A 14,068-nucleotide genomic window follows, 5' to 3' on the forward strand; every position below is an offset into this window, starting at 1 on the left:
TGAGGTATTAAGGTTGTTTTGAGGTATATTTGAGGTATATTTAAGGTTGCAGAGAAAACAGAAATAAAAATTATACCTCGTAAAGGTTGTAATTAAGGTGTACGAGGTTGATTTATATATACTTCAGCTTGTTTTGAGGTTGTTTAAAATTCACTTCAAATCAACCAGACTGATAAGGAGATTTTTAAGGTATACCAGGTTTATTTTCTTACACTTGTAACAAAAGAGGTATTTTTGAGGTATAAAAATTTTTACCTTATTTCAACTAACGATAAAAAGGTATTTATTGAGGTATATGAAGTCATTTTATTTATACCTAAGCTTATTTTGAGGTTGTTTTAAATTCACTTCAAATCATCCAGACTGATAAGATGATTTTTAAGGTATACGAGGTTGTTTCTCTTACACTTGCAACATACAATTTGATCTTCCATACAAATCGCTAGAACAACGGGAAAACAGAAAAATCGCGCTAATTTTCCCTCATCGACACCAGAAACATACTTCTGAGTTAGTGTATTCATTCCATTTATAGAAAATTTTATAACACAATTAGACTTAAGATTTGTATCGCATCGTGATATTTTGAAAGTATTTTAGCGTCTTCTTCCTGTCGATCCTTTCATTTGCCAACCTTCAAACATAAAGACTTTTGAAGCACAAGTGGAATTTTACTCTCGAGATTTGGATACCTGTAATGATAGTCTTAATTCTGAACTAAAACTCTGGTAGAAAAGATTAAAAATGATTAGTGAAGACGAATGTAGTGCTCCAAAAACTGCGGCGGATGCTCTTGGAATGTGCAACAAAGATATAACACCAAACATTTTCAAACTCCTAGAAATATTGGTCGTTGTATCTGTTTCAACAAACACAAACGAAAGATCCTTTTCGACTTAACGCCGTTTAAAGACTTATTTACGCAATTCAACGGGTAATAATAGAATGAATGGATTGGTGCTGTTAAACATTCATAGAAAATTTACCCCAGCTGTAGAAGACATTTTAAACGAACTTGCAAAAAAACTCCGTCATTTGGATATTACTGTATAAATCAATAAATTTTTAGCGTGTTTGTATATTGGTTTAATTCCCTATTTGTTGGTAAGTTATTTTTTCTTATTTTTGGTCAAATTCATTGGTTTTCTATAGAATATTCACATTTATACGGTAATTATTTAGGTAGCTGCAACATTATGAGTAGTTTTTTCTGGCTTGATCAATTCCTACTTTTTAATAAAAATAAAATATTTTACCTCTTATTATAAAAAAAAGTATGTTCTTAAACTTAAAAAATCAAATCAAAATTTAAACAATGTTGTTGAAATAAAAAGTCAAAATTGTCTAGCTGTCTAAATAAGGGAAATAATAGTGCTTTATTACATACTCGAATTTCTTCTAGTAATTTCAGAAAATCATGAACCACCCCTTGAAAAAATTCAGCTTACGCCACTGGAACAATCGTCATCTTTGACTGTAGCTGAATCTGAACTTATTACTTCTTATGCCCAAAACACTTAAGACTTCATAAATCTTAATGTTACTCTCAGATGTAAAGTATTGTATTCTAGTTTATTGAACTAAAATCTCAAGGTGTAGAGTGTTGTTTCTGAACTTAATTAAAACCCTCAGCAACGTTTACCTCCGTTAAATGAAATGTTCTAGAATGCGTAAACAACTATTACAAAAAAGATACCATAGTTTCTTACTTTGTATTCTTCAGCTTTTACTTATTTCTCTATTATATATCTATTAATTAATTAAATTTATTTATTCAGCCATTACTGAATAAATCATTTGAATGGTTAACAGAGATGACATCCTCACCGAGAAAACTGAAGTCACTATAAGTAGTAAATATTAATTGAACCTTCTATCGGTTAGAAATTATTTCGTTTATTTTTGCAACCACATGGATAGATTTGGTTGCAACTTTACAGAGTTTATTTAAAGACATTTTCGAAAGATTTTGGAAACTATTTCGCTTCATAGATGAAAAAAAGTAGCTACAGATTTTATTATAAATTTTGTGTAATCAGGTTATAAAAAATACACAATTTGAATAAAAAAACATTACATATATGCAGGTAATTTACATAAAACTTCATGAACTGGCAGAGATACAATTCCAGCCAATGCTATTCCAACAGAATCTCCAACAGATGCCACTCCCATAGAAAATTCACGATCCTTTTCAGCAACCTTTTATTAATTAATAAAACAATATATTATTTTCAATTAAAATGTTCATAGCTTTCAAATGCATTACTTTAAATTGATACTCTTGAAATGACTAATTAAAACTGTATTTCAAGCAAAACTCTTAAAATTTATTTATATAACATGAAAAAAGTTACATAAAATTTGGAAGGAAAAAAATACAATTAGATCTAATACTAGCTCAATTCATTTTATCCTAATAATATTTAAAATGGCAAAATCTTCTCACTTGAAATATTATTTTACTACCACACAGTGAAATTTTTTGTTAACAACCGAGCAAGTTAGCCAGTTGGTAAGCTCATTTGAATTCTCAAGTTGGACTTCGCTGAAGTTTATTATAATTCCAAGAAAGAGATCCTCAGAAAAACTATGCCATAATTTATAAAAGAATTTTGGATAAAGATCTGAGTAGACATGCTATGCCATGGGGAAGAAAAGTAGCAGCAATTATGATATTGTGACATTTAAAATTGGGAATTTTTCCTGCCTGTCAGCTAAGGGACATATATCACTTCTGCGACGGATTGAGATGTTATGGTATGATTTGGTACCAATTTCCACCGAGGAAATATTAAAGCTCTCTTGAAATAGGGACTTTTATAGTAACTTATGAGCGTGTGTGTATATACCCACACAGTAAAACCTTGTTAACGCCAACTCGAAGGGTGACAGAAAATTTGTTCACGTTAAAAGAAGTTCACATTGTCAGTTCAGAATTTTTTTAAATGAAAATCATACAATACACAGGCATTTTCTATTATCCATATCTGTTATCTATTTGCGTATTCTAATCCTAAATTTCTATTATGAATATGTAAATTAATATATTTTTCATTTCAATAAATGTGTTTATTTTGCCTTTTATATTAAGTTAATAACTTCTATACTTTTCATAATAAATTCAACCAATTATTTTAAAAAATAAAATTAAAGTTAAAAAGGAATAAAAAGATATTACAGTTCAGATGAAATTCAAAAAGTATACTTATTTTCGGTGCTCTAATTTTTTTAAAATTCTGTAGAAGCAAGTAAAAAATTACGGAAAAGTAAATAACTAATAGGAGTAAACTTATTTATTGCACAAATTAGAGAGGATTACTAATGGTAATAGTTTTTTTTATTTTGGCTTCTTATTCGCACCTGCTTTTCACATATTCTAACTGTATCCAAAACATGATTCGAAATTTTATTTTGCATTACAAAAAATCAACAGTTTTAAGTGCTTCATAAACACCTTTAGAGGAAAGTAAACCATAGAATTTGCTAGTGAAATTTAAGAAAAATTTTAGTTTCACACATCTTCATCTGCAGAAATGCAATTCAGCAATATTAATTTCTTAAAACAAATTATGAGGTTGTGGGAGTATTATATTTGTAAAACAAATTATGAGGGTGATTTCTTAAAACAAGTTATGAGCTTCCCATATCAGACACAAGATTGCTGGAAGAAGAAATAACTCAAAATTTATTTTTTATTTTTTAGTGGTTAATTTTTAATTTTATTTTTTTTACACAGAGAATAAATAAATAAATGACTCATTTTTATACACAAACGTAACATTTCTAAAATTTAAAGAGAGCAAAGAATTTTTTTGTCTAATACATTTCTTTCCCATCAAAACATAAAATATACACATTGAAAAAGAATTAATATTCCTCCTTTTCCGCACTTAACAAGTCGTTATCACACCGAGAAAAAAATTATAGCAATCATTGAAAAAAGATTGACGATAATTAGATTAATACTGTTTAGATTAATACAGTTTTGCATAACCTTGGGACCAATCAGCGAAAGGTATTTATAAGTGTCATGTTGCTTTATTTACTTTTGCTATACACTCTCATTAAACAGATTATTGTAAAGATTACATCTATATCAATAGTTTTCAGACTGAGCATCAAGGAATCAAGATGATTTTATGTACTGGTGATTTACATGCATATATAAGATACCAATGATTTATTATACAAAATAGTTTAATAATCTAGAAATGAAACTGATCAGTAATGGTCTAGGTATGAAACAAAGTAAATATAAATATACCATTTATTACTGTTATAAAATTTGTACAGTTTAACACAGCCCATTTCACTTTTATAACTTGTGATGAAAAAATAAGTGTCTAAATTTGCATTAAGGAAAAATGCTATAGTATAATATTTTATCCATGCAATTCAAGGACATGAACACTTTTCACAATAATCATAAGCCAATTTCAACACTTGATCAGACTTTATACCATTTATAAATTTTCAACTCTTCTCTCACTTATTGGGAGTTGTTTGACAGTATGTACAACATTAAGCATATCTGGTTCATCATTTATCTTATCTTTTATATATGGTCGAGAGAAAGTGTCAGCTAAAAATATCTCACTCCCTTTTAGATACACAATTTGAAATTGGTATTTTATCAACTTAAGAAACATCCTTCGTAGTCTTGAAGATATAGCATACATTGGCTTTATAGTACAGTTAAAACATATGTTAAAGTTCTAAAGACAATTTAACATGTTTTTTAGCCCATTACGGTCGTTTAACTAGGTTTTGTTAATTCAAAAGAGGATTTCCAGCAGCTACATAACCTTTTAAACAATAGTCATGAAGTCGACATTGTACAGTAGTTACTAACACAGTTTTCTGTCTAGTAGTATTAAATTTCTCACAGATTTCTGGTGCTGATAGAGTCAACTGTCGCTTACTTTGAATGCAGATAAAATTATCCTCATGTTTGGATGTTATTCTAGGTCTCCCTGATCGTTGGGGGCTCTTATTTTGGCCAGTTTTTTTCTTCCTTCGTAAAGTTCTGACAACAGTGGTCTGAGAAACACAAGTTTTAGAGGCAATTTGTCTACTTGAATAGCCTTCTCCATGTAGTGCAATAATAACTGCACATGTTTCGACACTTACTTTTGGTTTTTGACCCATATTTCTGTACTAAATTGTATAAAAAGTGTTAATTTCTGTTTTTAATATGTACTGGTTATTTTGGCAAATTAAGACTACTATATCAATATTTTAAATGTGATACGTACATTAACTTAACTTATAATGAACCTTACAGAAGAAGATGAAAAGTAAATTGTTTATAAACTAAAAATCAATGAATTTTTAAAAATAAATTACACTTTTTTTAGAATTGACATTTCTATGCACTTTTTTCATCTCGTAATCAACTACAGAATAGATACAAAATGAAAAACTAATGAACAGTTTTAAATAGAAACAGCGTTTTGCAAAGTTTGTTGATGTTTATGTTTGATAAATTATATGTTTAAGTCAGAAACATATAACTATTTTTGAAAGATTTGTAATAAATACAAGTGAGTCTAAACTTTTGACCGGTACTGTAGGCTACAATTAATAATGTATGAGCTGTGGTGGATCAGGGGATAGAGCCCTTGCCTCAAAATGAGGTGACTTGGGTTTGAATCCCAGGGGTGGCTGATCAATGCTAATTCCAAATCCAGCTTGCACCGCCCACAGTGCCGACATAAAATATCCTAAGAGGTATACAGATCATGGTTTTAGGTCCCCTTGCGTTCAGACAACCAGTGGGTTTTTCTTCTCTATGTAACGCAAAAGCGGGTAAGTTCAATCAAAAAGTCCTACATGAAGACAAATTTCTCCCAATACTTGATCCAGGAGTTCCCTTATCTTCTGGATTAGGTTCAAAATACCAAGGATACGGAGTTGAACTTTGGTGTCGTAAACTCAAAATTGGGTCGGCTGTTTAATGATGGTGATAAAATAAAATTAATAATATATAAGTACAACTTCTTTTTGTGGACTTTTTTGGACTTCTATTAAATGAGAAGTAAATAAATAACTTACATGTAAACAATTTCTTTTAATTACTTTATGCTCAAGACAACCAAAGAAATCTGGAAAATCTAAATTGGAAACTAAGTTCTAATATGTGATACATCTGTCCAAAGAAAATGTGCTTGGCAGTCATCATTTTCAAATTTATTTTATTTTCAAATCATGAACTCATAAATACACGTTATTCAGTCAATTCAAATAAAAGATATTTTCTTGTTTCTGTTTTAAATGTCAATAAGGCATAAATGCTTTGTTAATACTAAATTATTTTTACCATAATAAAAGCCTTATAAACCAGAATGCTTAATACCAAACACTTAATATTGATTAAATAAAAAAAAAAAAAAAAAGAAATTTTTTTTTATGTAGTGTTGTTGTTATAATGTAAGTGTCATACAATGATTATTTTATGTAAGTATAGTATTAACACGTTGAATACCACGCTTATTTTATATAGCTTGCCCGTCTGGCCAAAATGATTTTCTATGTATGTATTGCATTAATTTCTTCACACCATATTAGTCATGATAATAATATAAAAAATTAAAAGCAATAAAAATTTACTTGAATTATGTGTTTCTAATAATCTTGGCTTCGTCGGTCACCGGTGACCCCCGTGGCGCTACGAGCAAACCCAGTGCTGATCACCGGTGACCCCCTTGGCATTCAACTTGTTAAGATAAGTATTTAGTGAAAAAATTATTTCATGACTCTAAGTATTATTTTAATTTTTAATGCAGAGTTAAGCTGGCTGGTTCAAACCCAAACGATTTTTCAAAAAATCTTCAAGAATAATTTTTTTTACATTTTTATATAAATATTTTTTTAATTTTAATCACACAATTTTGAATTAAATTGCTGAAGTAAATTTGCATTACTTAAAACAAAAATATGAAGTTTAAAATATTTAGAAATCATTGTTTCCTGAAAAAATATTGATATAAAATAAATTAATGTGAGCAGGTTTTATGTTAAGTCATAATGTCTAAAAATGCTCCACCAATACCAACTCTGTTTCGTATATAAAATTAGTTAAACTAAGTAATAATTGAAAAAGTTAAGAATTACACAGCACAATGGGACAGCAACTTTTAAACTGGTTATGACTGATGACCCCCATGGCGCTATGAGCAAATTCAGTGCCGGTCACTGGTGACCCCCATGGCATTCAACGTATTAATAACTGTTTAGTTTGACAAAATAATTCATATCTTTTGAATTTTTATTATTATTTAAGGATTGGACTGATTATCTGGACTGGCTACAGGATTGCAACCGCTCATTTTTTTAAAAAATTATGCATAGTTTAAAAATGTTTTATTTTATGTGCATTGAGTTTTTAGGGTAATTAAAGGGTATTTAAATTTGTTAAAATTATTCTATACCTTAAAAATGCTTTATTTTATGAATGAGAATTTTAGTTCCATTTTTCGTTTGATTTTAAGCAGAAGTTTCAGTTCAATTTGAAACAGAATGACATGTTATAGTGGTCCAAAACATTTATGCACCCGGGGGTCCTGCATAATATCTAAACAGCCATGACCTAAACTCATATTTTACCAAATTGGCGGAGTTAGGTCAAAAAATAAACTTAAGTTATGAATATATAATTGAGGGTTATGAGATTACCCCCACAAATGAAGACATTTTGGTTCCAAAAGAACCAAAAACCCCTATTGATTGGCATCCAATTGTTCATAAAATTATTCATGATGTCCCCCATCATGTTATCTCTAAATAAAAGTAAGCAAAAAGTGCCAGAATCAAAATTTAGTGAGTATAGATAGAGTTGCAAGTTTGTTGCAGAAAAAAAGGACAGAAATTCGAGGGAAAACTTTAAAAAATTATGAAAATTTTGCAGGATTGTCTGTGCAAATCATCGTAAAATTAAACACAAAAAAAGTAATAAAATTTCATTTTTAAACAATATTAATGCCGTTATATAAATGATGTGAATTTTGATTCAAAATATTATGCATGGTTAATTTATTCTCACTTAAGTTTCATCGTTTATCAATGAGCTTTTCTAGATTTTAAGTGCTTACATGTTGCAGATTTACTTTTTAAATTTGCTGTAAAATCAGATATCTCATTAAAAATAACATGTAAACTTATTTTATTTTTCAAATAAGATTAATTTGTTCACATTTAAAGATGAATATTTTAAACTTTTTTAAACCTACCTTCAATTCTGTATCATTAACTATCCACTACAAAATTAAGATTTTTCTCAACCAAGCCAAACTTTAACCAACAAGCATAGTTTCATAAAGAAAGCGACAGACTTAAAGTAAATAAATAACAAACAAGTCATTTTACACAGGCTTCTCAGGAGCTACCTTTAAGACATGTAAATATTGTGATAAACTAGGGATTAACAATTCTTATCATTGGAGCCAAAAATGTATAAACAAGCCAAGTTTCTTTATTGATGACAATCAATCCCAGCATAAAGATAAACAACGTGACTAAAAATGAAGTTTGCTATTATTTGTAACCAGATTCATTCAAAATTAATTCAAAAACATTAAAAATGACAAAAAACATTGTTTTTAAATGTCAACACAGAAATATAATCTCTAATATAATACTCTAAATATAATCTCAACTAAAATTTTTGAAAAACTAAATATTATTCCAAATTTTTAAAAAATTAAATGTCCAAAAACAAAGAAAAAACTTATTAAATGTAAAACAAACAAAAGGAAATTTGCAACCTAACCAAACTTGCACTTTAAATTTAAAAATTGGTAAAATAGCTAAGTCAGTTATAGTTTCACATTACCAATGGTCTCTAATAATTCACAAATACATTTTTCATGTCTTTGCTGTGCTTTTGGCATCTGTGGTTCATAAACAGTGTTTTTGATGAAACTTTTATAAAAAGAAATAATATAGAGTAAGGTTCTTAGATATTTGTATTGAGTAAACGTAGTCATCTGCACACCTAAAATACTGTAAATGAACAATTGATGTCAAAAACGTTCTCCAAAAGATTGAAGAATGTATGTGCGCAGCATTTAAAACCATTGATACTGTGAAACTACAAAATGTGTGGGGAAAAAAATTGATTACAGATAATATGTTTGTCTTGTAACAAAAAAGTCACACACCCAACTTTTGTAAATAAAAAACACTTAATACTCTTCTTTAATTTTGTGTATAACTCATTATAATATACGTAAAAGTTTTAAATACATAAATAAATCTGCTCATTTTTTGTGCTAACCCTGTATAACTTCTATGTAAAGAATTCAAATTATAAAATATTTTACAAATTGTTTGGCCAAAAAGAATAACTACATACTGCTTAAGGATAATAGTATAGAATTAAAAATTACATAAGAGCTCATGAAAAAAAAATTCATTCTTATTGGTTTAAAAAAATAGCACATTTTTATAATAATAAAATATATATAAGATGATAATAAAATAAAGATTTTAATAATAATTTTATTCAAATAGGCAAAGTTACTGAGTAAAAAGGTATAAATTTCAAAGTATAAAAATTTAAAACAACACAATAAGGAACATACCTCAACAGTAATCTTGTAAAATGTATTGACATATGAACATCCTCCAAGAAGACCTTCGTAAAATATTATAGCAAAAACAATCCAGATATTTGGCAAGAATGCATAGTAAACATTAAACAGCAAGAAAATGACATTTATGAACTGAAAAAAGAGTAATTAAAAAATAAGGTTAAACTGATTAATGAATTTGAATGTAATGAATAAATAGGTAAATGTCAATGACAAAATTATAAATATATGACAAACATTTTTAAACAATGGAGAAATGTTATTTTATAAAGAAAACAATTTTTTGTATGAACTTTTAAACAGATTAAATACTAATTAGAGTCGTCTTTAGTAAAAATAATAGCATTGAAACTGAAATGTACAAATTGAAAAAATGCAGGGTTAATGAGTACTAGTTAGAATGAAAATTAGTTTTATAAAAGAGAGGCAGAAAATGTAGCTACTTGAGTATTTATAATTTTCTGGTGCTGTAACCATAACTAACTAAAACTGCTACTGTCTGTATTAGGGGTAGGTTATAATTTCTTAATTTAAATATGAATTTCATTGACGGTTTTGACGTGTCAAGTCAGAAACTAGTTTTTTATCTCAAAATTCCAACCCTGTAATTAGGATATACAACGTATAATTTTTTTTTTACAAGTTGTATATCCTACTAATAAAATTTTAAGTTGTATATCCTACTAAAAAATTTTTTTTCTTCTTCCTATTGTTGAAAGTTCTTCATAAATACATTAGTAAAATGCAAAATAATTTCTAAAGACTTACATGATTGTGATAAAATAACTAGTTTCTGACAAAGAACTCTTTTCCTCATTTTATTAGTCACCATTATTAGTTTATTAGTCACACAATTTTAAAGACATTTAATATTAAGTGGCTCATTCTATTTTTCTATTATTTATTTAATAATTACTTTATTTAATTATGCATATTTAATTAAAATAATTAATTTAATTATTATTTAGAAAGGCAATAAATTTTATTTTTTAGATTTAAATAAAATTTTTTTTAAATAAAAGTATATTCAGCAAAACATTATCAAGATTAATATTATTGATCATACCAAATTCATAAAGATATGTAAAGAATTAGGCAAACTAAGAAAATTCTAATAAATTCATATTACAAATGTAAATTAGTGAATGGCCCCTAAAAATGTTAATAATTTTTTTTGTTACTTGATTCAGTATTTCTTTAATGAAATGATTAAAATAATTTAAATAATTTTGAAATGTAAATGCAATGAGTATTGAAGCTAAACATTCTTGTCAAAAGTCAATTATAAATGGTCCTTACATTCGTAATATTTAATGAATCTGAGATAATTGATTTTTTATTTCAATTGCTTGCAAATAAAATTATTTGGAGATGAACTAAAGTTTTTTGGAATGACAGATCTGAATTTTTTTCAAGGTGCGTAGCTAAATTTTTCAACAAAAAATAAGCACCCTTTAAGCACTTAAACATATTTTTAAGCACTTTCTGACAAAGAACACTTTTCTTGATTACATCAACCACCCACAAAATTATAATTAATTTAACTGTTATTAAAAAATATTCAAGGTATTTTATAGATTAAAATAAAAGTTATTTATAAAAGCATATTCGACAAAACATTTACAAGATTAATATAGTTGATCATATGGAATTTATGAAGTAATGAAAAGAATTAAGCAAACTAAGAAAACTTTAATAAATTCATATTACAAATGTATATTAGTGAATGGTCTAAAATGAATTTTTATCAAAATTTGTTATTTGGTTGGTTCAGTATTTTTTTAATAAAAGGATTAAAAAAAATTAAATACTTTTTAATGTAAATATAATGAGTATTGAAGCTAAACTTTTTTGCACTAAATTATTACATGGTCCCTATGCCTATAATATTTAATTAATCTAAGATAGTTGAATTTTTTAATTTTAATTGTTTCTAAATAAAATCTTTAATAGATAAATCACAGTTTTTTTGAAAATTACAAATATGAAAAACATAAGATTTTTTGCTGCATTTAAAATAGTGAATTCATACTCATTTCATACTTTTTAAAAATTTTGCCTCTAAATAGTATTGAGTTTTCTTATAAAACAACTTAAAGAGAAGTAAAAATTTTAAAAGTAATAATACAATAAAAAGTAATTAGTAAAAAAAGTAAAGCACAATAAATGTTTACAAAAATTTTATGCAATTGGTAGATAGTTCCTCTAGTAAATATTCTTACAATTAAAAATCTAAATTGTCTCTTATCTTTATTAAATTAAATGAATAAAAGGGAGATGGAAATTTTGAGGAGATTACGCTTTGTGATTCTTTACTGCTCTGGGATCCAACATGAAAATACATAATTAGGGAATGATCCCTTGCAAAATACAGCAAATTTGAACACAAAAGGGCAAGGAAAGGAAAAATTAAAGTACAGTACAGAACCCGTTATCCGGAATTCAGAAAACCGGAACGAAATTCAATAAATTTTCCCGCCATTTTCAAAGAAATAATTTTTCTTTCCTCATAAGATTTTAGGATTTTTCTTTCTTTTTTGAAAGATGTTTACCTTACCATCATTTTGGAAATAATCATTAGTGTATTACTTCATCTTTTTTTCTTCTTTTTAAGATTAGTTCAAAAATTTTTTTTTTCAGTTGTGTTTAACAACAAAAAAAACGGCTTTTTGTGGCGATTCAAAAAAACCGGAAAAATCAGTTATCCGGAATAGCGATCGTCCCGATCGTTCCGGATAATCGATTCCCTACTGTTCTTTTAAAAAACGAAAATAAGCACATTTAAGTACTTTTTAAAACGCTATGCATCCTGTTTTTACATAACTAAACATAAGATTTTAGTCTCATTTAAAATATTAAAAGCCCTTCACTTCATACTTTTTAAAAATCTTGCCTCTAAATATTATTGAGTTATCTCATAAAAAAAATTAAGAGTACTGAAATTTGTTAAAGTAATAATACAATAATTAATAAAAAGTAATAAGCAAAAAAAAAGCAATTAAGTATATAAAAATTTACAAAAATTTTATGCAATTGATGGACGGTCGCTCAGAAAAAATGCTACGTTTAAAATTCTCAATTAATTCTTAGATTTAATGAATAAAACTGAGATGGAAATTTTGAGGTAATGAAGTTTTGGGATTCTTGACTGATCTGAGGACCCACATGAAAATGCATAATTAGTGAATGATCCCCCAGTCAAGATCAAAGATTATGATACTGATCGATAAATAGTATCTCGCAAGAAGGCCATTAGCTTGCCAGTGACGAAGACGATGGCGCGTCACTATATCGCTAATAGGGGAAAAAATAAGATAATGCTTAGTTGGTCCCTGTATTAGCGAAAATTCGTGAGATTTTTCAGGTTGATTTCAAAGGGTGCAAAAATGAAGCCTGAAATTGAGAATCTCTTGCAAAATGCAGCAGAGTTGCACATAAAGGGCAAAAATCCTTCCTACTGAATCCAGATCAATATAAGCACATGCAGACCCTCAAGTATTTCATCAAACATGTAGAAACCCGAATGAAGTTTTCATATGCTACAAACCAGCTACAGTATGCGGAAATAGATTGAGGTTGAACTAATTGCGAAAAAGTAGAATAGAACAATGTCTTTTTGCATAATTAGTGGCGAAAATAAACATGGTAAAGAAACAATATCTCATTTTAGAAAATGGAAAATTAAGCACTTTTTAAAAATGGAAATAAGCATCTTTAAGTACTTTTTAAAAACACTATGCACCCTGTTCTATATTTATCATTTTTCTGCATAAGTGATATCTTAAAAACCATTTAATGAATTATTTTGATCATTACTTAACAATTTTTATATTGAAATTGATAAGTATTAATACAGTTTATAATTGTGATTATTAATAATTTAGTTTAATTTAAGCACTATATAGTTTAATTGCAAGTATTTTATGTTAATATTTTGTAATAATTTTTAAAGACACTGTTTATTTTTTACAACTGTCAATAGATTTCAGTTTCGTTTTAAGTTATTTTTGTTTTACAGCATAAAACAACTTTCAGCTTGTTTGGACGTTTTAATTTTTATTCGAATCTAGGTTATATATTTTTAAATTACATCATACAAAATATTTTTTACAGTACAGATACATTTTAAATGTAACATGCTAATTTTCGGCAAGCTTCAATAGAATGCGTCCTACACTATTTTATTTAATTATCACATAACTTTTAAAAACCTACCACCGACTTGAAATACCGGACAGCACTAAATGCATAAAAATATTAATAAGTGTCACATTACTGCGCATAGTAAAAGTCATTCTTTCAAATTTTAAGGGAATTTCACATCAAGGAATTAAACAATTAAATAATAAATACAGTACATTATGATGGATCTGATTTTCTCGTATTCTTCCAAGTAATAGTTAAAAGAGAATTAAATCTATAAAAACTTGTTTGCGTTTTGGGCACTGTGAGTAAAAGGATAATATCACTAATTA

General features: G+C 27.4%; 1 protein-coding gene across 2 annotated transcripts in view; it reads right to left on the reverse strand.

Moving 5' to 3' along the window:
- Positions 1-1,989: 1,989 nt before the first annotated feature.
- Positions 1,990-14,068, reverse strand: part of LOC107441642 (CLN3 lysosomal/endosomal transmembrane protein, battenin) — a 70,236-nt gene continuing 58,157 nt past the window's right edge. For both annotated transcript variants that reach the window (XM_016054981.3, XM_016054982.3), the window contains 2 exons: positions 9,585-9,725; positions 1,990-2,202 (listed from right to left, as the gene is read on the reverse strand). In XM_016054981.3, coding sequence (XP_015910467.1) covers positions 2,074-2,202; positions 9,585-9,725 — 270 coding nt within the window. In that variant the 3' untranslated portion in view covers positions 1,990-2,073. The remainder of the gene's footprint in view (positions 2,203-9,584; positions 9,726-14,068) is intronic.

Source organism: Parasteatoda tepidariorum, chromosome X1 (assembly GCF_043381705.1).
Source record: "Parasteatoda tepidariorum isolate YZ-2023 chromosome X1, CAS_Ptep_4.0, whole genome shotgun sequence".
NCBI lineage: Eukaryota > Metazoa > Arthropoda > Arachnida > Araneae > Theridiidae > Parasteatoda > Parasteatoda tepidariorum.